General features: G+C 46.2%; 3 protein-coding genes across 6 annotated transcripts in view; all 3 read right to left on the bottom strand.

Moving 5' to 3' along the window:
• The window catches only part of igf2bp2a (insulin-like growth factor 2 mRNA binding protein 2a), a 52,073-nt gene extending 41,029 nt beyond the window's left edge, over positions 1–11,044 (bottom strand). For both annotated transcript variants that reach the window (XM_079733126.1, XM_079733127.1), the window contains exons 1-2: positions 10,703–11,044; positions 9,506–9,566 (exon numbers count right to left, since the gene is read on the bottom strand). In XM_079733126.1, coding sequence (XP_079589252.1) covers positions 9,506–9,566; positions 10,703–10,877 — 236 coding nt within the window. In that variant the 5' untranslated portion in view covers positions 10,878–11,044. The remainder of the gene's footprint in view (positions 1–9,505; positions 9,567–10,702) is intronic.
• Positions 11,045–12,940: 1,896 nt separating this feature from the next.
• On the bottom strand, positions 12,941–18,135 carry tra2b (transformer 2 beta homolog). Of its 3 annotated transcripts, none has more exons than XM_079731593.1 (8): positions 17,997–18,135; positions 16,404–17,087; positions 15,458–15,620; positions 14,740–14,928; positions 14,523–14,638; positions 13,659–13,946; positions 13,471–13,541; positions 12,941–13,254 (listed from the first exon to the last, which is right to left on the bottom strand). In XM_079731593.1, the coding sequence occupies exons 3-8, from the start codon at positions 15,488–15,490 to the stop codon at positions 13,244–13,246; spliced, it is 708 nt and encodes a 235-aa protein (XP_079587719.1). In that variant the 5' UTR covers positions 15,491–15,620; positions 16,404–17,087; positions 17,997–18,135; the 3' UTR covers positions 12,941–13,243. The 3 variants fall into 3 exon arrangements, with proteins under 3 accessions (XP_079587719.1, XP_079587720.1, XP_079587718.1); XM_079731594.1 differs by having other exon boundaries at positions 16,404–16,549; positions 16,897–18,127; XM_079731592.1 differs by having other exon boundaries at positions 16,404–16,549; positions 17,997–18,127.
• A 1,380-nt stretch (positions 18,136–19,515) lies between these two features.
• Positions 19,516–21,982, bottom strand: LOC307073886 (high choriolytic enzyme 2-like; the record flags this gene model as incomplete). Its single annotated transcript, XM_079733845.1, has 6 exons — positions 19,516–19,642; positions 19,736–19,817; positions 20,151–20,329; positions 20,684–20,801; positions 21,200–21,352; positions 21,937–21,982. 6 exons carry the CDS (start codon positions 21,980–21,982, stop codon positions 19,516–19,518), a joined length of 705 nt encoding a protein of 234 aa, XP_079589971.1.
• Between the last annotated feature and the right edge of the window lie 1,335 nt (positions 21,983–23,317).

Below are 23,317 nucleotides of genomic sequence, written 5' to 3'. Positions count from 1 at the left end.
TGACCCTCACACACGCTACTCATCCTCTCTCTCTTGCTCTGTCCCTCCCTCCCTAAGTGCCTCCCTCTTTTACTCTCTCTCTCTCTCCCTCTCTTCCTTCCTTCCTCTCTCCTTTCCTCTCTCCCTTCCTCCCTCACTTTATCTCCCTTTCTCCCTCCCTCCCTCTCTCTCTCTCCTTTCTCTCCCTTCCTGCCCCGCTCTCTCCCTCCCTCTCTCTCCCTCGCTCTACCGCTGGAGTATTGACTGATGCTAGGTAATTTGACGAGGTTGAGGCCGGGTGTTGAAACCGCTCCCTGGTTGGATGACGTCGGCCTGCACCACGCGACTCCTCTGTGTTATTGACAGGGTCAAGCAGAGCGCTTTAAAACAAAAGCCATTATGGTCTCAAATCAGCTGCCAAATATCTAATGGAACCAGAGGGATTCCTGGAGGCCGCCAGATCGCAGCAGAGGGATTTCAACCCCCCTGCGCACAGAACCCAAAATATATTTATTATGTAATACGGACTCATAGTACTACAATGATTGTACTATGATAATTTACTCTGCACCGGTCTGCAGAATATCACAGAATATACAACAGAAGGAGAATTAATATAATGGTAAATTATATTGATTAATAACTCTCTTGTCTCAACAGCGTTTAGACAACAGCTGCAGAAAAATGCACACCAGTGCAAAGACATCAGGAATTATGAGACAAATCGTTTGTTTTCATATGAGATCATTTGAGACTAGTGCCATGAAGCTGTGATTCTACGTATTTTCAGAAAACACGTTCAGTCCCATGTTGGCTGGGGAGCGCGCTGTTTCTCAGCAACTAATTAGCACTCAGGAGAACCAGTGTCTTTCCGAGCTATTCTGTTTTTGGTACAAAATTATGACCCTGTTACGCTGAAGTGCAGAATTCAGCAGACCTTTAGAGAAGCTGTAAACAAAAAATAAAAAAATAATTTTCAGACAAAATACTGAAAGAGGCCTACAAGAAATCCAGTGGGTGAAATAATATAAATATTTGAATCTTCCGGAACCATTATCTGCTTCTGTGTTGGTTCTTGGACGTAGGACACCTCAGTGGCACCAGCCACCAGATCCAATGGGTCTACTTCCCCTAGCGGCCATCTTGGCTCCAAACGCTAGCTGGGTGGGGGATTCCGCATTCAGTGGATGGAACCAAGATGGAACCAAGATGGCCGCTAGGGGAAGGCTAAGGCTCCAAGCACCTCTCCCTTTGAACTAGTCCAGCTGCAAAGGGGTGGAAACACTGCCCTCTATTAGCGAGCCCTCATTCTGGCACAATCGCGCTCACACACACACACCAACAGACAGACGTGCGCGCACAGACACAAACACAAACACACACACACACACACACACACACACGCACATACAATACACAACCACAAACAGAGACAATCCAGAACATTGTCTTCAACACTCTGCGTCTTTCATATATAAGCAAATGAAAACCATGCGTAAAAACCGCACAGGAACACGTACGCAAGCACCCGCTCCCACACACACACACACACGTATGCACCGACACACACACACACACACACACACACACACACACACACACACACACACACACACACACCACGCTTCTTTGATTGGGAAGTCCACTCAAGGTCTTTCTCTTCCTTCCACAGGGGAATCAGACAGAGGAAGCACAATGGCCAAACTGTCCTGCCTGAGATGAGTTGGAGGGATCCGCTAGCGGGGTGCTAACTGCTAACTGTAGCCGGCTTGTTCTTGCCCTGGGCTAGGGGGGGGGCTTTCCATGCCGTTCCATTCCATACATATGTACGAGGGGGGGGGGGGCCGGGGCTCGGAGTGGGTGTGGTGAATAATAGAGGTCAGGGGAAGGAGCAGCGGCGGTGTCCCACTCAGCACATTTCCCCCTGATCCACGGCCAATCAGAGAACAGAAACTACAAAGAAAAACCAGGGGAAAAAGAGGAAACGAAAACTGAATTTTTTTTTCGGGGTCAATACAGGGATGGCGTGAGATTGAGAGTCCGTTGACAGATCCAGGAGTGCCACTGGAATATACATTCACACGGCTTGAATCAGCACAAGGACAGCCCCCTCCACCCACACACCCGCCCCTCTTGTGTTAATCTTTCGTCTCAAAGAGCTCCACGAGCCACATTTTATGACACCCCTCCAAACCCCAGCCCTTAATTATCCAGGAAGCAGCCCTGACTAGGAACGCAGACGGAGGGATCCCTTCCTCCAGGAAGGCGGGTACTACAACGGTTGCCATGACGGACAGCCACAGCGGCAGCACAACAAACAAAAACCCGCTGAGGCAGAATGAAACAGAAAGTAGAGAACGCGAGCCGGATCCACGGTGGCGGCGTCGAGGCGTGGCGAGCGTGCGCCGCCCCCCTCAGCCCCGTAGGTGGTTAAGATCACAGCAGCAGCACACCCGACCAGAGAGAGACAGTCCTGTGTCGGGCCGGCGGAGGCTGAGCGGAGCTCTGCAGCTACCGGCTACCGATAGGGACGGCACTGCTGCCACTGCTGCCGCGCAGGGGAAATTACAGGCTCTCCCCTGCAGCTCTGGGCTGATCACAGTGGTTTGCTGCAACCTTAAACTGTAATCATCGGACTGGGAAAACACAATCAAAAGACATTATAATGATAAGTTGTACAAAGAAACCCAGGGTGGCACAGCATGTTGAAAAACAAAAAGTGTGCCCTCCAAACGTGGCTGGGGAAAGCTGTAACCACCCATTGTGTTCGCAAGGGCTTAAGCTGCCCCCCCCCCCCCCCCCCCCCCCCCTCCCTCCCCCCAATACCCCGTACCCCCACCCATACCCCCCCCATGCAAAGGCTTTCGGTTTACACGTTCAGAAAAATAACATTGGGATTCAATTCCGACTCCTATAACTAAGCAGAAAATGCTCAAATCCAGTTCCCATAGCAACCTAGGGAATGTGTCATCTTTTACCTGTAACAGCTGAATACAGTTTATGGAGGCTACAAATGTGGACCGTAACCATGCCATTCCACACACACACACATACACAAACACGTACACACACTCATTCCCTCACACACTCACGCACACACACAGTCGCTCACTCACACACACACACACACACACACACACACAGCCCCTATTCTCAAACATACAGAGACACACACACACAGACTCACACACACACACACACACACAGACCCTATTCTCAAACACACACACACACACACAGACTCTCACACACACACACACACATACACACACACACACACACACACACAAACACAGCCCCACTCCCAAAACACACACACAGATGCATACTGAGAATAGTCTTAGAATGTGTGCAGTACAAAGAGGGCGGCCCCATGTTAACGGTGCCACTGTGAAGAGCAGCGTAACCCTATACACATCATACAAAAAAAAAACCCTTGTGATGAGACGTGACATGATGAGCAGGCAGCCCATTCACCTGTTGGGAGGGAAGGGCCACGCCGGGGGCCCAACCCTAACCCCGGGCCCCGGGCCAACCCATCACAGAGTGGGAGAGACAACTGGCTCCCGGTTGGCTCTCATATCCACACCTCCGTGGCTGCCACTTGACCTGCCGGTGTAGGATGAACCGACACGGGGGCCTCGGCCCGTAAGCCCCATCAGGAGGTCCTGCCATATTCATGTCACCTGCTCAGCGGCCCCCCCCCCCCCCCCCCCCCCCCCCCCCCCCCCCACCCATCAGGAGGTCCGACCTCCACGGCGGGGGGGGGGGGGGGAGCGGGCGACGATATGGGGTAGAGCGGACTGAATGTCCACCTGCTGGCGGCCCCAGCTGCCAGGGCCCTCCGTGGGAGCGACACACCCAGGGCCGCGGGGGAAACACTAAACTGGACATCCGGCACGTGGCCGCTGCCCTCTGCTAGGAGGGGGCTGCCAAAGCCTTGTCCTCCTCCTCCTCCTCCTCCTCGTTTCCTTTCTTTGCCCCCTTCCACCAGTCGTAGCCGTGCACAGCGCATGTCACATGGGCCCCGCGCGCACACAGCACACATATGTGGGCTGGAGACGGAAGGCAGGCGGGAAAGAAGAGGGAAACCAAAAGAGAGAGAGGGGTGTGGGAGGGATAGGTGGCAGAAAGAAAGAGGAGAATAGGTGGCGAGCGAATGAGATGGATAGGAGGAGAGAGAGGGGAGAGGGAGAGAGGGAGAGAGGGAGCATTTAACATAACAGCTGTTATGCTAAAAACGACTTTGCCTGAAAGAACTGGTGTACCAACCATGCGTCTCATAACATTACATTTACATTCATTCCATTTCCTCGTAAATCCCATTTAAAATACCAACATTTCTTCAACGCCTAACTACCACCGATGCACCAGCCAAAAATCATAAATCCATCGCAAACAATCTTTAACGACCGAGATAACAGTGCTTCCATGAACTGCAGAAACAGGGATTATTTACACTGACATTTATGATTTCTAGGGGGAAATTATCTAACAAACCGGTGAAAAAGTGACCATCGTTGAAAGACCTTTCCAAATTATGTTCAAGCCTGATTATGGGTTGCCCTATTCACATCCAGCTTTCTCGATCAAAGACCAAGTGAAGTTTGGGTAACAGGTTTGAAGCATCTTATGATTACTGTGTCCTATGCGTCCAATGGCACTCCTCAACCAAAACTGATACCTGTCATTTCCTGACAACATTGACAATTGTTGCTCCAAATCTGTCAGTTCCCTTCAAGTGAAACCACCTGCCTCTATCCGTGAGCAAGCAGTGACAACCGTATGCCGTACATTCAGAAAAATAACAAAATAAAGGAGTTTCCAATATGCATGCATCTGATGAAATTAATTTGTGTCAATATCCTTTAAATGTCATGAATGTGCTCTAGGGACCGGAGCAGAGACAGCAGTCTCACACACCCCCCCCTTAACACAGCCTGTCAGTCCCTTCCACCCATGTCATTCCTTAGCCTTCTATCAGCCTGCTTCATTCCTCGATCTAACAGGTGTTACTATACGCTAACACGTTAATAATGCACCAGGGAGTGTAGGGTAACACGTCTGTCATAACGTACATTACACAGTTTGGTCTTAAACACACAGCCGAGCGTCTGGAGGTCCGGATCCTTCTGAAAACATCTTGAAAACGAGCATCTCCAGGTCTGGGAGGCTTTGTAAAAAGTGAGAGAATTTAGAATTCCCTTTCATCTATTCTCGATCATCCGCTAAGATGCGTTTGCGCCGTTCCCTGTGGCAACGGGGAATTGTTCTCACAGTAAAACCATCACTCCGCAAACGAAATGGATCGCTTTCTACTGCGTACAGTAACGTGTTTTACATCACCACATTTGATTCAAAATATTCCTGAACAATTAGTAATAGCTTGTCATCACCATCTCCATTGTCAAGACTGACTGTGAAGAGGGTTTTTAAATTCTTAAATGGATACTGAAGTGATTGATTGTGACGCTGTCATGTCAGTTTTAAAACAGAAGCTCACCATTCAAAAGACAAACAGACAGACAGTCTCAAAATCCCTCTGAGATGACGATGAACACAAATGAACACTCTTCAGGGATGGATCTGGGGCTGAATCACCTTCCTCATCTTTCCCTTCTCGCTCTAGTCAGGTGGTCCGAGTCTCTTGCTTTGTCACATGAGCATCTTCCGGGCAGGTGGAAGATGACCCGGGATGGGGGGTGGGGGGGGGGGGAGTCACCGGGAAGCCAGGGAGAACCGTGAGTCAGAGGGGACCGGTGTAGCACCCATCTTCACCCCCCACCCTCCGCTATCGCTCACCGGACACAACCGGAGCCGGGCTCCCGGGGCTGCCCCATGCCCAGCATCCCACTGGGGATTATTAATGGCTTGGGAGTGGATCAACTGATGGCTATCGTGTTCCGCGCTGTTATGACTCAGAGTGTCGCGCTGACAAACCCGACGTGCATCTGCATATGAACCTATAGTGTGGTGCACTGCAGATGTTTCACCACCGGTTAGAGCCACCGTGGAGCAAGGGTGTATACGTTTTGATACCGGTTCCTACAAAGTAATGTCACTGTGTTATAGGAGGCTGGGATGGAAGGCGTATGTACGTGTCGCATGTGCATGTGACGTAACATTCAGTTGGCGGGTGTCTGTAGTTCCATAGGTGTGTTGAAACAGCCTCCATTGCGTATTCACAGTACAAGAGAGATCATGTCTTGCCGGTCTGACTTGATCCCAGTGAAACCCAGGGAACATGTGAGGGACATGTGATTATCCCAGCAGCGCTGGTGTGCTCATGATGCGTGGTTTGAACACACACTGAACCGTGTTGTGTTTAGCTTGACAAGTCACAGAGAGGAAATATTTGGACTTATTGCGAGGAACAACCCCACCTTTCCTTTATTTCCATAACAAAAGATGAACTGCCATTTAGATATCGCGCGATAATGATTTAAAAACACTTTGTACAATAAAATGGATTCATCTGTGCTATATTCCAATATCAATGGTCCATCTCAAATATCAACATAAAGTGAAAAAGCAATACAAAATACTATTTTAAACTTAATTTTGAAAGCCTGTAGAAGGTCCCAATATCGTGGGGGAATACAAATAAGTTGTAAATGCTTAATACTTTATTTATATTGCAACAATAAAGCACTTATTATAAATGACTGCTCATTTTGCGTCTGCAATAATTAAATCTAACCCTGAAGAAAACTCAGACTCCAACGAACCACCAACCATACATATGTTAATGTTCAGGGTGCAGCTACAGGAAGTTCTTTATGGAAAATACATTTTTCTCATTAATGATTAATTCAAGACACTACAAATCAACAACCTTCCCCATTATTCTGCCCTAACATGTTTGCATACAATTTGTGTATAATGTGTACAATACAATTTGTATTCATTTAAATGCTTTTACATACAGATATAGGCAAAGCTAATTTCAACCGCAAAATTGCACGTGCCAACTAACTTATTCACTGTTTTAATCACTTTGAGACAAGCAAAAATATATTTGTAAAATGTAATTATAAACAATGATTTTTAACTTGATATATTGATTTGTAAGTTTTCTTTAATTTTATTTTAAAACGGAATAGGTTTATTAATAATGAATTGCCCTATATTTGATTGGCAAATTACATACATAAAAAATACGAATCAAGAGGTAATTCAAGTCTAATCTAATTAATGATAATAACATAGAATGGATAACAAAATTATGAAATTACTCAAAATGTGTATATGGCCTACGTGGCACCAAAATAACATAAAAGGAATAGCATTAATTAATTTGGCCTTACAATTTGCTTTAATCATAACCACAATAGATTTTTAGCCAAAACTTTAAAATTGCTCCAAAAAGGCCCAATTCTTTTACAGCATATTTATTTATGAACAATCACGAACACAAACTGACACAATATAAATGTATTATTTGATAACATTGTTCCTGATTAATACATAGATCATTAAATTATTCTGGTAATGGCATTGCAAACCAATAAAAAAATGACAGTGTGAAACTAATGTTGGTTAATGGTAATTTTTCCTAATTACAATAACTAAAAAATATCCTTGCATTCTTGAAAGCCTTTGAAAAGGACTGAAAATGTATATTATTTCTTTATGTAAATAAAACTCCTACCATAATCAACACAACCGGAACCACATCCCATAGGCCTAAATTCAAAAAGCAGTAAGGATACTGATGTGAATTGTTATAAATTATTGTTATAACTGTTAACAATTAATAACTATTAGTTAACTATTGTTTAGGCCTACCTCAGAGTCACAGATGAAATAATGGAAAATAGTGAAAATAAACTATTAAGACTAAATTACCACAAATGTAATAACTGGCTAAAAAAACAATCCTAACGTGGTTTTCAATTTAATTCTCAAACACAATTAAATAACAATCTCACAATAAACGAGACCTCGCTCGTTACTACCAAAAAAAAATGACATTTTGGTGCAATCCAAAATAAAAGCGCAGTATCTGTGTAAAACCCATACGTTTCGGGCGAGCAGTCCTCTTGGAAAATGTAGGCGTGAACGCTTTCCTCGGGAGGCACGCTCCCGTAGGCCTACACAATAATTCACCCAGATCACTATGTTTCCACCACCTTAAAACACACACCTATACATCCCCTGGCATTCCTCCCGTTCCTAATCACATTAGTGCCATATCATTCTAGGTATACATTATTTTCAGGAATGGAAATGGCTGGTTACGGATTTAAAAACACACGCATGACTATTTCTGCCCTGCCCTGGTGAGGCAGCTATGGCTAGCTGTAGCTATAGCTATGCTATGGCTGTGGCTTGAGAACATGCAGGGGAGAGGAGGCCACTAGACTCATTGGGGCATCATGGCCGCCATCATGGATCTCTTCGCTATGGCCTACGTGCGCCGTTCGGTGGGGAGGGGCGCCGTCTCGCAGCATATTGGGGCCTACTGCTTTAAAGACCACACAGTGGCCCAGACATTCTTCTTTTTCCAGCACAATTAGCTTAATAAAAAGAGAATGTCTACATGTTTTATCATTTCATGGCTTAGTAGTTGTCCGATTTTACAGCTTTGGAGTTTCAAATAAGCTGTTGATCCGCACAGGAAGACCCTCCTGTACTAGCGCGAGCGGGAGGAATAGGCTGGGAGCGCGTAAATCACAGGTCACGTGTTCTCCACAAGAATATCTGAATATCTTACACTTTTGTCACGCAATGTACTATTTCCTGGAGGGACCTGTGTGTATGTGAGTGTGTGAATATCTCATTGCAGGCCTGTATTTAACATTAATAAGATATTATTCGCCTCGACGCATAGCGCCGGTCGTTGTCGTTCTCATACGAGCACCGGATTGATCGATTCGTTTATCGATTGGACACTATGCTCTCGACCACCCCGTTTCTGTAGCACATGCGCATTGGGACACGTATGAATTCACTCAACAGCATATGGGCCTACCCTTGTTCCTTCTCAGGAGCGCGCACGCACACTGCTCGACGCACGCGCACACTCGCGCGCCCGCGTGCACACACACACACATACACACGCACAGCAAAGGACATGTTCATTTCATTGGTATGCAACTCGTAGAACACTGCAGTGTTGAAGATAGAGAAATATTCTTACACGTAAAGCAGGAATTAGTCGTCCAGGTGAATACTTATGTAACAGAAATACGCCTGATAGAGGGGCAAGGCCATACAATTTCGATTGATTAATTAATTTCAGTAGAAATCTTTTGCAGCCATACATATCTATCAAATTTGCAGATCACAAACTTTGAGGGCTTGAATGTGCTCTGCAGATGTTAAAACAAAACTGTTAAAGGCTACAATCAGAATTGAATCACAATTCCTGACCCAATGTTGAATAGGCATTAATAACATGGCGAATGGCTGGCAAAGGCAATGACCCCCCCCCCCCCCCCATCACGCCCTATACAGTACAGGTCACAGCCAATGCCCACAACATTTAAACAGCATGGAAACGACACAGGAGCATGGAGCCTACCTTAGTTTTTTGGGAACAGAGTAGTCTACCTCTATCACCTTCCCGTGTAATTCCACTTTACCTGTAGGGACGACATGGATAGTGTAACATCAGCCATAGCGTTGGAGTAACCATCAGCAGGCACATGATGGGTATAGGCCCTACGGTAACACTTCCAATCACTTCACAAGTAGGCGACCGTAGTATCACACACACACTCCGCCAACAACACTGCCCCCCAAACATGTACACAACAGTTATTTATTGAGCAGTAACGTCGGATAATGACGTACGGACGTGTGCAAATGTACACCATGTCAAATAGTGTGATTCACATTGCAGGAAATCGGCGCCAAACGCTTGATAAGCTTAATAGTGTGTTGTGTGTTGTATGAGGGGGAACGGGCAGCCATGCTTTCCACTCCCACCAACCTGGTTGTAATGAGGCTATTTCTTCTAAGTAAAGAATGCAACATCAAACCCGGGATGCTTTGAGGGAAGGACGGCGGGTGTTTTATCGGTAGGTGTGTGTTTTGTGTGGATAAAGCGGCGGAGTGTGGGTGCTTTACGCCCGGGCTGAGCGTGGAGCATGTTTGGCTTTTCGTTGCTGTAATGTCTAAGTGGCCTGGCGTGGCGTCTCACCTCGTCCCCCCAGCTACCTGTTTATGAGCTCTTTCCTCCGGACCCCCATCACCCACCTCCAAGACTCCTCGTAAAAACATACCCAGACATCATAGGAACATGGCTTTGACAAGTTTACTCCGGTCACTTTGGTCTGTTCTTTTCAATAAAATCAAGATAAAAAATAAGTGAAAAATAATTATGCCTACCCCGAGCATCAGACCATCCCATACATTCCAGTGGGCGATTGCAAAAGAAGTACTAGAAGAAAAAGGAATCGCCACAATGTTCGTATTTTGCGCGTTATTTACGTTCGGAGGAGTCTTGCTTTCTTTCGTCTTTGGGGCAGTACAGTGCCAAGTCTATCCTATGAGATATAATTCACGTAAATCTGTCAGACTGACGCTGAGCGTTAACATAAACTCTGGCACTGGTGTGTTCGCACACCAAACACTGTCCCGACCGAGAAAAGAAACGAGCAAAGCAATTATTAATATTATAAATTCGTTCCCAAGTATTGTTGTTGCATGTCCAATCCGGATTCGATATGGATTCCTGTAACTGCAGCATCATCCATGCAATCAAGTCTATACTCACCAGAAAGAGTCTCAATAGCCTTTATGGCCCAGTTCTGATCGGGGAAGTCCACAAAACCATAGCCGGACTTCAGCAGAACCTGATCGGCTACTGGAAGATCCCTCTCGCAGAAGAGCTGCTTTAAGTCCTCCACTGTGACCGAAGGACTTAAATTCCCAACATATAGTTTGTTCATGGTCTAAGGGAGAATCTCGATGGGGTGTCAATGTGTGGAGAGGCGACAATAAGGGAAGTAGAAAAATATCAACAAAAACTAAATAAAAAATAAAATAGAAAATATATGCTGAAAACCGCAATCACCCCCAGATGTAGGCGACCCCCAGCACCAAGCCTGCCCCTGGTCAAACTCTTTTAACAGAGATTGAAAAAAAAATGTGTCGTTACGACGCTTCTCTGGAGCGAAGCACCGCCTCTAAATAATTCTCCCTTAAAATATCAGAACATTTGTTTGGTGGTGCAAATGGGCCCCGGGTATGGCTTCTACTGGTGGTACAGCAGGCTATAGAAAGTTAATTTTGGTTTATAAAGTGGGTGACCATTAAGAGGTATAGGGCTGGGCCAAAAGGTTATCATATAACCTATCAAATAATAGGTGATCATAGAGCCAAGCGTCTCGGCTCTTTACGTCACACAACATACTACTGTGTGTGTGTGTGTGTGTGTGTGTGTGTGTGTGTGTGTGTGTGTGTGTGTGTGTGTGTGTGTGTGTGTGTGTGTGTGTGTGTATAATGTGCCGGGCTGTTATTGTCAGTGTTAGCCTATAGGTCCTAACAGATTTTCGCAATTTGGCAATTTTCTTGTCATAGGTCACCATGTAGCGAAGTATCGGTGGCCCTGGGGGCACCAGGGCCCGTGTAAACTATACGTGTCAACGTGTGATTAAAACAACAATAGGCATGCCTCCTTTATGGCACATACAGTCCTAAGATGATGGATTCAGATACAGTTAGAAATCCAAAGATATTGACCATCCATAGGCAGGCCACTCCCCTATTGAACATCCAGGGAAGGGGGTCGGCCTGCCTGCACTGCGAACCAGGCTATAGGCTACTACTGCACAGCGGTGCATGGTCTATCCACTAGCACTCCCATGTGTGGACGTTTAATACATTAAATGAGACGGCCTGTGCATGTTTTTCTTTTATTAAGTGAGAAAACGTCCATCATTGTGAATGTAGCTGCAGCTATACGGATAGGCGGCCAGAGCACAGGGTAGTGTGTGTGTGTGTGTGTGTGTGTGTGTGTGTGTGTGTGTGTGTGTGTGTGTGTGTGTGTGTGTGTGTGTTCCGCAGCCTGGTGTTCTGGGAGGAGTCTCTTAGGGGTTGTACTGTATATGTGCATGTGACTTGCATTCAAGTAATTACGGCGACTCTGCAACAAAAGGGGGTGGCAATCTTGCACGACTGCCACACTCTTTTGTTGCAGACTCGCCGTAATCACATGAATTTCACATCTAGGCCTGTGTACACGGAGTACCGTACGAAATGTGTAGGCCCTTTGCATAGAATAGTAAACAATTACCACATACAAATTACGCAGGGTCGGAATTGTACATCCCTAACGCATGACGGGGAGCTAGACTGTGCAGGGTTATGTAAATGTTTTGGGAGCAATTCCAATAGTCTTAAGGCCCGTTTGGCTGTATTTCCTAATCATGTAGCATTAAAGACATAAAATACGTTAATGATAGTTAAACTCTAAAAACGTTCTAATCTATTCGCCAGCATATCTAAATATTCTAACACTTGATTCTAATACTATTCACAACATTGGTAAAACGACATTACTAATTAAATATTAGTAGTACGCCTACGGTTGCAGGTCCTCATTTAAAATGGCAGTCGGTATGCAAACCTTGACTAATCTTGATCAAACACTTCTCGCTTTAACCTGTAGGACTACGGTTCGTATAGGGCGAATAGCCAATGATCACATATACATTTATTTGTAATTATCATTAATTAGCGTCTCCAGTTCGACCGAATTAGGGCTGTATGCTTACGTAATGCACTTCAGGTTGGTCTAATGTTCCGTGCAGATTTTTTTCCATTGTCCACCATATAAGTGTAGGGTTAGGGTGTATAATGGTTGTTTGAGGAGACACTGAAAACTTCATAAATTAATGCAAAACTTAAGACCCGGAGAAGCAATAGCAAATTTAATTCACGGTCAGATATGATTCAATTGCATTTGGTTGAGTTTGTGTGTGGTAAAATGACAGACCGTAAGACAAAAGGGTGGACTGTTTTTGTTTAATCACATAAAAGACTTGAGAATATAAATCCACTCATACTTGTGAAACCGACTGTACCAAAAACAACCAAAGAGTCAGGTGTGTGGGGGGGGGGGGGGGGGGGGGGGGGCTATACAATTAACATTTAAAACACATGAACTTCTGAAATTTCCGACAAAGTGTCGCAGTCATACAAATAGAATAACTCATTTACATAAAATAAAATAGTCTCAAGAAAACCAAAACCGGGTCGACTCATCCGTGGGTTTGAACGGGGAGTGGACACTTTGTAGTCAAGTAGCTGCTGTTCAGTAACGACCTGTTAAACAAAAAACACAAGAAATAAGATCCTGCAGTGCTCATGTAATCGATAATAGCCTATGGGGGCATTGGAAAGGCGGCGGCGTTCTAGCAAGCTCCCTCGCCTTCTGTCCCCTCGCCAAAACGTTAGCTTAGCATTGTACACAATTACAAACTGCAACTCAAACACAACTAGAAACCGATGTGCAATGCGGGCCGCTTGAAGGGTACGTACGAGGCGAGTACGAGCGGGATCGGGAGCGGGAGCGGTACGTTCCTCTGTAGTACGGTGACGGCGATCTCCTCCTGCGGGAACAACAGCGGCGTCAGTTCACACAGCGCTCAACGCCCCAGCGGTTTGGCGGCACCCCCGGTCCGCCAGAGCCCCGCTCAGAGGTCGACGCGCGCCCGCAGACGACTCACCTGTACGAGCGGTTGTTGTAGTACTCCCGGTCGTCGTAGCGATCATAGCCCCCTCGGTCGTAGCCGCGGTCGCCCCGGTCGTAGCCGCGGTCGTAGTCCCGCGAATAGCGCCTCGGGCCGCTGGGACCGCCTCCTCCTCCTCCTCCACCGCCGCCGCCGCCACTGCTGCTGCCTCCTCTTTCACCCCCACCACCACTGCCTCTTTCACCACCTCCTCCACTGCCTCTTTCACCACCTCCACCTCCACCTCCTCCGCTGCCACCACTGCTGCTACCGCCGCCGCCGCCACTAGAAGAAGCAAAAGACACAGCATTCCCCTTTTTGAGGATGTGAAGCCCGTGCGTTGTAAATAGAGCTTGAGGGTTAATTCGAAGCGACTGGGAGGACTTAGCCAGCCCGGAGAACCGTCTGGGTCACGTGGCCTCACATTCTGTTTCGCTCCATGGGTCTACTCCTTCAGCCAATCAGAGCCACTGAACGTGTGACGCCTCCACAGTGCGCGGTTCAAAACGGCTAAATCTGGTTTTCTGTTGAGAAAGTCTACGGTGCCTACTCTTGTTCTTGTTTGATATTGGGGATGGAGTCTATTTCTGCATAACAGAACTTATGTTTGTGTCTCCTAACGTTACCGCTTGTTGCTTCAGGGCGATGCCAATACCGTCTTGCCAGCAGCGACTTGTACTTGTCAAAATCAACTATGACGCAGGCCCTGATTGGCACTGATTAAATCGTAATTTATGGAATTCTTTGTGAAGGGTCAGGACCAGGCTGATCCTTGTGGCGAAACAGAAGGTGAGTCACATGATCAAAATGCCCTGCAGGCTCCAGAGATCATGAAAACAGGGCCGTCGTCGTCGGACTCACTATGTGGGCCGGCCCATGTAGATACCCGGGGTTGGGGTGTGAGGTCTTTTCGTGATGGAGAAGTCCACCCTGATCCGCCGTCCGTCCAACTCCATACCGTTGGCTCGTTCCTTTGCCTAGCGCCGACGACAACAACAACATGATTCCTCAAAGCCCTAAAAGGCCGTGAACCCTCGTCGACACCCTTGTCACTCACAAGCACCCTACGGAGGCCCACCTCTTTTGCATCTTCCCTGTTCTCGAAGTAGACAAAGCAGAAGCCCCTGGAGCGTCGGGACTGCTGGTCGTAGACGATGCAGACGTCGGCCAGTGGGCCGTACTTGGAAAAGACGTCTCGTAGATCCCTCTCCGTCGTGTACAAGCTCAGGCCGAAAATGCCCAGGCAGCAGTTGGGGTCAGGGTTCGCCTGCAACGCAAATGTGTGTACCGGTATTAAAATCGATTTTGCATCGCTTTTTCCCCTGACATGGACCACCCTGTTGATTTTGAGTACAGCAGCTCTTTGGGTGAGTGTTCCTAACCCAACAGATGTGGGGAGAACCGCAACAGTTTATGAAAAGAAAAGCCTTGCTGCAATATCGCGCGTTTAACCAGTATCATGGAAATATGAAGAAGAGAATACGCTTTTTCCAGATATGGCGAGTTAACAAGTACTATCGGTTTACACGTCAACAGACATGGGGGGGGGCCCACCACCAGGAGATAATTGAATTTGAGGCGACCAGTAGCTGGGATATCACCATACAGGAAGAGATGACAGCGCCGCCCATCATTTGAATTTCCCCGTGCGCCAGTTCTCCGTCCCCATGCTTTCTCGCTACCCCCCCGCCCCCCCCCCAGTTCGTACGACTAACTGCATTAGCCACGCAGCGCTAAGCCGCGTGGGCGGGCGCCAAGTCACACAGATGTGTTTCTACAGGAAGTGCCCCGCTCACCCGGTTGCCAATGTGCCTGCGGCGGTTGGACATGGGCGACCGGCTGTGGCTGCGGCGCCGTCTCTCGCCGCTGTAGGAGCGGCTGCGGGAACGCCGCCGGTTGGAGCGCGAGCGGGAACGTGAGCGACTGTAATGCCTCCGCGAGCCGCGGTGGGAGTGGGACCTGCAGAGACGCAACCGGGGGAGAGGAAGGACACCGTGAAACCACAACGAGGAAGACACCGTGAAAACACAACGAGGAAGGACACTGTGAAACCACAACGAGGAAGGCACCGTGAAAACACAACGCCACCTTCGCTACACTACAAGGAGAGTCATTCCTGCGTTCAGTCAACTTCTACACATTTGTTTTGTGATCCGACCACAGCTACACAAACTGGGGTAATAATACATTTTATAAAGTCCTGGGCCACCTTATTAATAGTCTGCAACTGACCCACAGCTGTGGCGGCAACTTTCTGCACGATCCAATCGAATACCAAGGAACTAGATGGGGAATGCCATTGCGTGTTGTCTGCAAGGAACTTGTAGCACAGCTGCTCGTCTCGGGAGAGGCTCCATTACATTGGCTATACCAGAGGTGCTGGCGTCACGTTGCAAGCGTTATTAGGACTGGATTAGCCAGGGGCACACTGGGCATTACCTAGGTCTATTTTGATAGTCATGGCTTTTTTTTTTTTGTAAAACATTTTTTCAAATGAAATTAAGACCCAAGAACTGGAATACAACCACGGTATTTGAGAAGACAAATACCATCTATGGTCATAATCTTCGGAATATATCGGGGCCATATCCCGCCGCGACCGTAATTTCCAGCACCACCACACATGGAGCACAGACTAAATAGAGACAGCGATGACACCACCCATCCCGCCGACCCCTTCGGCGGCCGCCCGACCTGAACCCACGCGGAGACGGCTGCGGCCCCCCCCCCGCCGTGACTCACCCGGACTTGGACCTGGAGCGCGAGCGGGACTTGGACCGGGTGTGGCGCGAGCCCTCCTTGGAGTTGGCCGGGGAGCGCGCCGGGGAGCGGCTGGCGGACTTCCCCGAGCCGTGCGGACTCGCGCTCCCGGACGCTGAGCGCGACTCCTGAATAAACCACACACACCGAACACGCCTCTAGTTACAGGGCGGCCGCGCTGCCACATGACCCAATTTGCCTGCAGTTTTGTTACGAGTTAATCTTTCCAGTGAGTAATGTGTGTGTATCAGGAGAATTTAGATGTGTGGATTTAGGAATGCTTGTTATGGCTAAGTATGTGCATGTGAGTGTATAATTAGCCTACGAACATAATGAACTCAAAACGGAATGGTTGTGGCTAAATGTTAACTTGTGTGTCCAAGTGTTTTGTATGAACATGCACGCATTGTACAAACAGACTAGAAGTTACTTAGCCCCGTGACCTCATCCCCGATTACTTCATTAACTTCATTACTTCATAAAATTCTTCTTTCTTCAAATTTCTCACTTCTTCTTACTTCCCCCATCTCACACACTTCCCATACTTCTTCCCTCCTCATGTTTAGCATGCATCCCCAAATTCAGTGGCACACATCTGAGCTTCATATTATTCAACATAAACTTGACATGTGACTTCTTCCGTATTTCTCTTCTTCCAACATTAACCTTAATGAAAAAGAAAGGATGAAGAATATGACTACAATTATACTTGCAGCCTCATTCAACTTAATATAAACTTCTCATAAACATGCAATGGAATGTTCAATATCGAGTACAAGAATGCAGAAATGTCGAGTACATGTTAAAAACGTTTAAACATTTATGACCAAATAATAAAACACTGTAGGGCTTCCGTTTAAACTTGAAAATCATTTACATTCAAGGGCCCGCGACACCTGTTCAAAGTCTTTAACATGATGGTCACTGACATATATAGAAATAACCCAACATGGCCGCTGGGGACGCAAAGTACACAATTTATTATGCCGTTTGTTTACGTTTATCCAAATACAAATAAACACACCACCATATGAACAAGCATTAAACGGGTAATTAAAATGGCCCACTTTCTCCGCAAAGGAATCTGAAATGAACCAACTTTAAAAAACAAAAACAAGTCATGGCTGTTAATCTATGACGAAATTGTCATTTTTTAAAAAAGTGACACATACAATCGATATAATATGGGCGTGTTAAAGCTACACCTTCACGTCACTGGCCTGCAACGCTGCAGCCAGGAGAGCACGCGGACACAAAGGCATGCAGCGCTACGTGCTCGGTGCGCGAGGCCGCGAGACTACGACTGACACTAGCGTCAAAGACGTAGACATGTCACGTACAAACACGAACTTTCGTGGCAATCACGGCGTTACCGTTTTTTGGTTCATACGACAATCTACACATACAGAAAACGTTTAACAAACAAGGTGGTCTTTCTTTCTACGTCGCATGTTTTAGCCAACTAGCCGAATTAGCCACCAGAACGCTGCAGGCCTACACGTATTGAAATATAGAATATGTATTCTTAAATAAGCAATATACGTGTGAACAGCCATTTGAAATGTCAATACGTACCCTCTTAATATTTCTCGCGCCATAGTCTTTCTCGTTATCGCTCATGTCTGGCAGCGATAAATACAAATAACGTGAATTACCAGGTTTAAAACCTGAGGCCTGTGCGATCTCAAAGACGCACTGTAGCTTGGAGAGGCTGCAGCGAAGTCTCGTTCAGCCCCTCCTTCGTACGCTCAGTTCTCGCGTGATCTGTGGTGCCTAAACGCATGCGTAGTAAATATGTCTCTGTTCGGCGTTCTAGATTGTACACATGGCTTTCAGACAGTCAATTATTTGATCTCGTAACTACAAAATAAATCTATAATGCTAATGAAATTGGTTGTGAATGATACAAAAAAAAATTCTTCAAGACCTTCAAGGTTTAAGCAAGTTTACCCGTGTCTCAAAATGTTGTCCATATGTTTATTATTTGATTAGCCTAATGGTTATATGGTGATAATAATAATGGGAATACTACTAACTTAACCCATAAAAAATAGAACAGATCTTCTAGAAAACATAACAATGCAATTTAACATTTTCAATAATAAAATATGTACAAATATATACAGCCTATTATATTTGTTTGGAAGGTTTATTCTTTATACCGTCTGACATTAATTAATTAATCTCAAAATATCCATTTTGATATATCTTAAAAGGAACACCTGCAGTTTCTTAATATTTTTGACTTTTTTAACCCTATTTTGGAACTTTGTTCTGGGAAATTAAGTAAAAGGATGAGTTTGGTCACTCATCACTCATACTTTCATCTGCTCTTGCAGTTTTTCGCCTGGTGTATCTATCGCTCTACATTTCCTTCCCTCTCCTCCGCTACTTGCTCACTTGAGACGGTGTGGAGCAGAGAGAGCCTGCTGAGTCGGCAGATGGAGAAGGCAGAGGAACATCATCTGCCTTCTCCGCTAGCAACCTGGGGCTCCTCACTGGGCTATGGAGGGCAATAAGGAGGGGACATCACTTAAATTCCAGGGATTGTTGAAAGCTTGTTCGTTCGGTTTGGTCTGTGAAACAAACGACTCAGACAGCGCACTGTACTTCTGGAGCCAGTTTGAGCTCTGTATCTCACAGGACATTCTGGTCGAAACCGGCACGCTACATTTTATGGACAGGAAGCATTTTCATCATAAACATGTTATTTGTGATTTAATGACATGATACAGCAGAAACCTTCAGTGAACCACAGTCCTATCAGAATTGCAACTTCAGTAGTACACATTCAACTTGTTCTAGAGACGGGGAAAATGATACACTGAACACACAAGGTACAAGGCCCCAAAGGTAAAGATAGAGAGAGATTCACTTTATTATTCAGAAGGGAGCCAGCCATACATACCTCATAAAGATTATTTAAACTTTTAACTAGAAGAAAGTAGTTATTTTATTATTTTTCCTTTTTCTGCACTAGATACGACTACCATTTGATTTGACCCTACCAGAAGATTCCAGTATGATTTGCTCAGTGGAGAATGAAGCACGTTGCAGTTATCACATTAGTCACATTAAAGATTATAAGGGCTGGTTAGCAGTTGTATAGTGTGTTAATCTTGTGAAGATCCAGTAGACTTGGTCCATCTCGCTGGCCAATGGGAATGTAAGGATCCGGCTTAGGGATGATAGTAGGACCACCATCTCCAGAGAAAGCATATCTGTTTGAAAAACAGAGACACCAAATATGTATTACTGTCCAGAGACCCATAAACAGAGGACCTGTGTCCCTTATGCCCAATGGAGTGGCTCACCTTCCATAATGCATGACTGAGCTGTAGTCATATGCAGTGTTCAGGTTGTTCGTTGCTTGTTTCTGGAAGTTATGAATGCGGTCTGTGAAGACAGACACGCACACAGGCAAACACAAACAGGCACACGCACGCAGGCACACACACACACACACAGGCACACCCACCCACACACAGACACACACACAAACCCACACATCCACACAGGTACACACACACACACACTCACATGTAGGCGCACATATACACACACACAGACATCCGCAAAGGCACACAGACAGACACACAAACCACACACACACAAACACACCAACAGACACACAAACACACACAGTAATTTACCAATAAACCAAAGGTGTGGATTTGATTGCCTAGCAACATGCGGCCGCTATGATGAGGCCAAAGCGGAGCACGGGACCTGGCTGGATGTTCTTCCACATGATGGTGACGTAGCGGTCCCGGTCCGAGCGCGACTGCTCGTGCACAAACCCGAGCGCGTGCATGAGCTCATGGGACGCCACCCCGGACCACATGCACCCGGGGGACTGCAGAGAGAGCACCTGGCTGCCTCCGGTCTGGCCCAGGTAGGACCAGCACCTGACGGAGGAGAGGACGAGACGGTGCAGGAAGTTCACCCCACAGGGCGGCGGATAAAGCCCTCTTTTAAAGGTCCCACGACACGCCACCAGGTGTGAGCGGGATGGGCCTTCACGAGCCGTTTTTGAAAATGTGCAGCTTCTGACCTCACAGGTGGGCGTGTCTACCTAGATCTGTGCTGGATAGTCACACATCTAGGTGGACACGCCCACTTGTGATGTCATAAGGAGCATATTTTCAAAACGACTTGTAACGGCTCATCACACCTGGTGGTATAATATGTCCCCTTTAAGGCGCATATGCCCAAACCTGCATATGACAGTAAACAGATATTATATGGTCATAGATACTTACCCATATCGAGGCTGAATATCAAGGAAGCTTCCCTCATGCGTCCGCGGAACAAACTTGACACACGTGTCTAAGGAGATGTCCTGCATGCCGGTTTCTATGGTGATTCTGTCCATATTGTCTACAAGGGGAAACAAATACAAAGTTACGAATCATCATGTTAAACTTCATCTGCATCAAAGTATCCTCAAATTGAAATCACTGTGACATACATGTACATTTACATGTACATTTACATTCAGGGTCATGCAACGGACGCTTTTATCCAAAGCGACTTACAATAAGTACATTTGTCCGAAGAAAGAGAAACAATATAGCGCTGTCGGTACAGTAAGGATCTTCACAGGACCAAGTGTCAAGCACTAACAATTTGTATAAAAGATGTTGTTTGTCTTTTCAAATACCATGGTTGTAGTCCATTCTTGGCCTTATTTGTTTTTTTTAAAAAGCGATGACTATAAAAATAGACCTAGGTAATACCCAGTGTGTCCCTGGTTAATCCAGTCCTAACATACATACCGTAGAGGGGAGAGACAATGTATGGAACATAAACAAATCCGTCGACGGATTTGGGCCACAGGCAGGCGTTGCCGGGACAGGTGATGGCGCTCCTCATGTATGGGTTGGCGATGTCCCCCTCCCTAAAACTCATTCCTCTGGGAGGCCGCAGCCCTGGGGAGTGGTACACATCATCTATTCACTGCTAGGCCATCCAGGACAGCGACTCGTAACAGTAGGCAAGCTGTAAAACATGTCCCCTAGCGAGTAGGGCTGGGCGATTTGGCCTAAAAGTAAAATCTCCGATTTTTTCAAACCAAACCCGATTGTCGATTTTAATCTATTTTTTTCTGTAAGTGAAAAGAAAATATATTTTTTAAGTTTTGATTTTACTCGAAGAATAACAATGATTAACAAAAGAAAAAAATAAATAACACACATCTTCCACTCTGCTGCGTGCCACAGTTTAAGTTGTTGGAATAAATGTGATGTGCTGCTGCTTTTGGACTTCTTCATCTAACAAGTTGGCTCATGAGAGTCTGCAAGCTGTACACAAGTGTCCTGGAGAGGGGTACAGCTCACGTAGTCACTGCTAGTACACCTAGTTACTGCTAGTGTGTGTGTCTCTCACTGCTAGTAACACGTGGGCTCAAGAGAGTCTGCAAGCTGCAGACAAGTCAGATTGTGCCCTAACGAGTTGGGTCACAATGTGACTTGCAAGAGAACTGAATATCACAAATAGCATCAAAAGTACTTACTGTTATTGGCTTGCAGTATCTTGTCCATTGCATTCATGTAGTCCATTTCCGAATATTCCCCTATCCCATGAAAAGTGAGGAAGGTAATGTTGAGTGAAAAATGCATTTGCAATTGATCATTGAAAATACACACACTTCAATAGTGTCATTATATTCATTACACTGTGTGTGTGTGTGTGTGTGTGTGTGTGTGTGTGTGTGTGTGTGTGTGCGTGTGTGTGTGTGTGTGTGTGTGTGTGCGTGCGTGCGTGCGTGCGTGTGTGTGTGTGTGTGTGTGTGTGTGTGTGTGTGTGCGCGTGTGTGTGGTACCCACCCCTGAGGTACCCACCTGTATATTTTCTTTTCAGTCTCACTTTCGCCTCATGGACTGCAGTGGCGTTCTGTAATCAAAAGGTCAGCGGTCATATGTTTCAGCTTCAGATTCAAGCAATCACACAACCTAATAAAACAGAAAAAAAGTGTGTACAAGGAAACCGTCTCTCAGCTGACCTTAATAGGCAGGGCTTCAGAAAGGGTCACGGTTCCAACCCATACGGCCAACAGGATCATTGCGGAGAACATTGTGGGTTCACACTGTCTACCCGGCTGCGTCCTGCCTCGCACTTCTGCACACTGGAGCTGAATAAACTCTGCATCCCTTCCCAGCCGACTATATAGCCCGCCTCGTCTCCCATCCTCAGTACTGATTGGTTCCATGTCTCGAGGTAAATCACGATTAGGACCCCTTACTTGACCTGTCTGTAATCAACATAAGTCCACTGCAATCCACACCAGGTGCTGACCCCTGGATTTGTCCCTTCAGCACTTTCAGAAGAGGAAAACGTGTACACAAGGGTTGTGCTTGGATTAGCCGTAGCGTAGCAAGTTGCCATTGAGTGAATAATGGCTGGGGTGAGAGACCCACCAATTTGGGGCTGACTTAGCAGCCAACCTGTCATTTGGTTTCACTATCAGCCATGATAACAATCATTTTGCCATATATACTCAGTGAAAACCCTAGCATTCCCACATTATCATGTTTATTTCAATCAAAGGGGGCAATTTCACGGCTGATGACTGTGGACAGTTTCCATTGCATTGGGACAGTCAAATAAATGTAATTGAATGATATTTTATATTGCAACATGATTATAAACTTAATTTAATCTTTTGTTGAGAATGTTTAGAAACACTTGTCTGTCCTGTACACTATCTTGTGAAATCTTACCATTTCAACATTCATAAAAAGTCTCAACTTCTAACATGTAATAGGGCCTGTAGTTTTACATAGTTATTATATATTAGACATATTGTGACAATTGATTCAGTTTATTTTTCCCTGACCAAGTTACTGAATAACTTACTCAGTAACATTTTCTCAGTTACTATTTCTTCTCTGTAT

Source organism: Pollachius pollachius (genome assembly GCF_949987615.1).
Source record: "Pollachius pollachius genome assembly, chromosome: 3".
Taxonomy (NCBI): Eukaryota; Metazoa; Chordata; class Actinopteri; order Gadiformes; family Gadidae; genus Pollachius; species Pollachius pollachius.
The sequence above is the reverse complement of the archived record's forward strand: the minus strand, read 5'-3'. Positions and strand labels throughout refer to the sequence as shown.

Excerpts from the sequence above, each read along its gene's own strand:
- tra2b (XM_079731592.1), bottom strand. The coding sequence starts at position 18,041 with ATGAGCGATAACGAGAAAGACTATGGCGCGAGAAATATTAAGAGG. Across the intron at positions 15,621-16,403 it reads CGCTCCAGGTCCAAGTCCGG|GTCCCACTCCCACCGCGGCT; the intron begins GTGAGTCACGGC and ends GCGTCTCTGCAG. Across the intron at positions 13,542-13,658 it reads TACAACAACCGCTCGTACAG|GAGGAGATCGCCGTCACCGT; the intron begins GTGAGTCGTCTG and ends TTGTTCCCGCAG.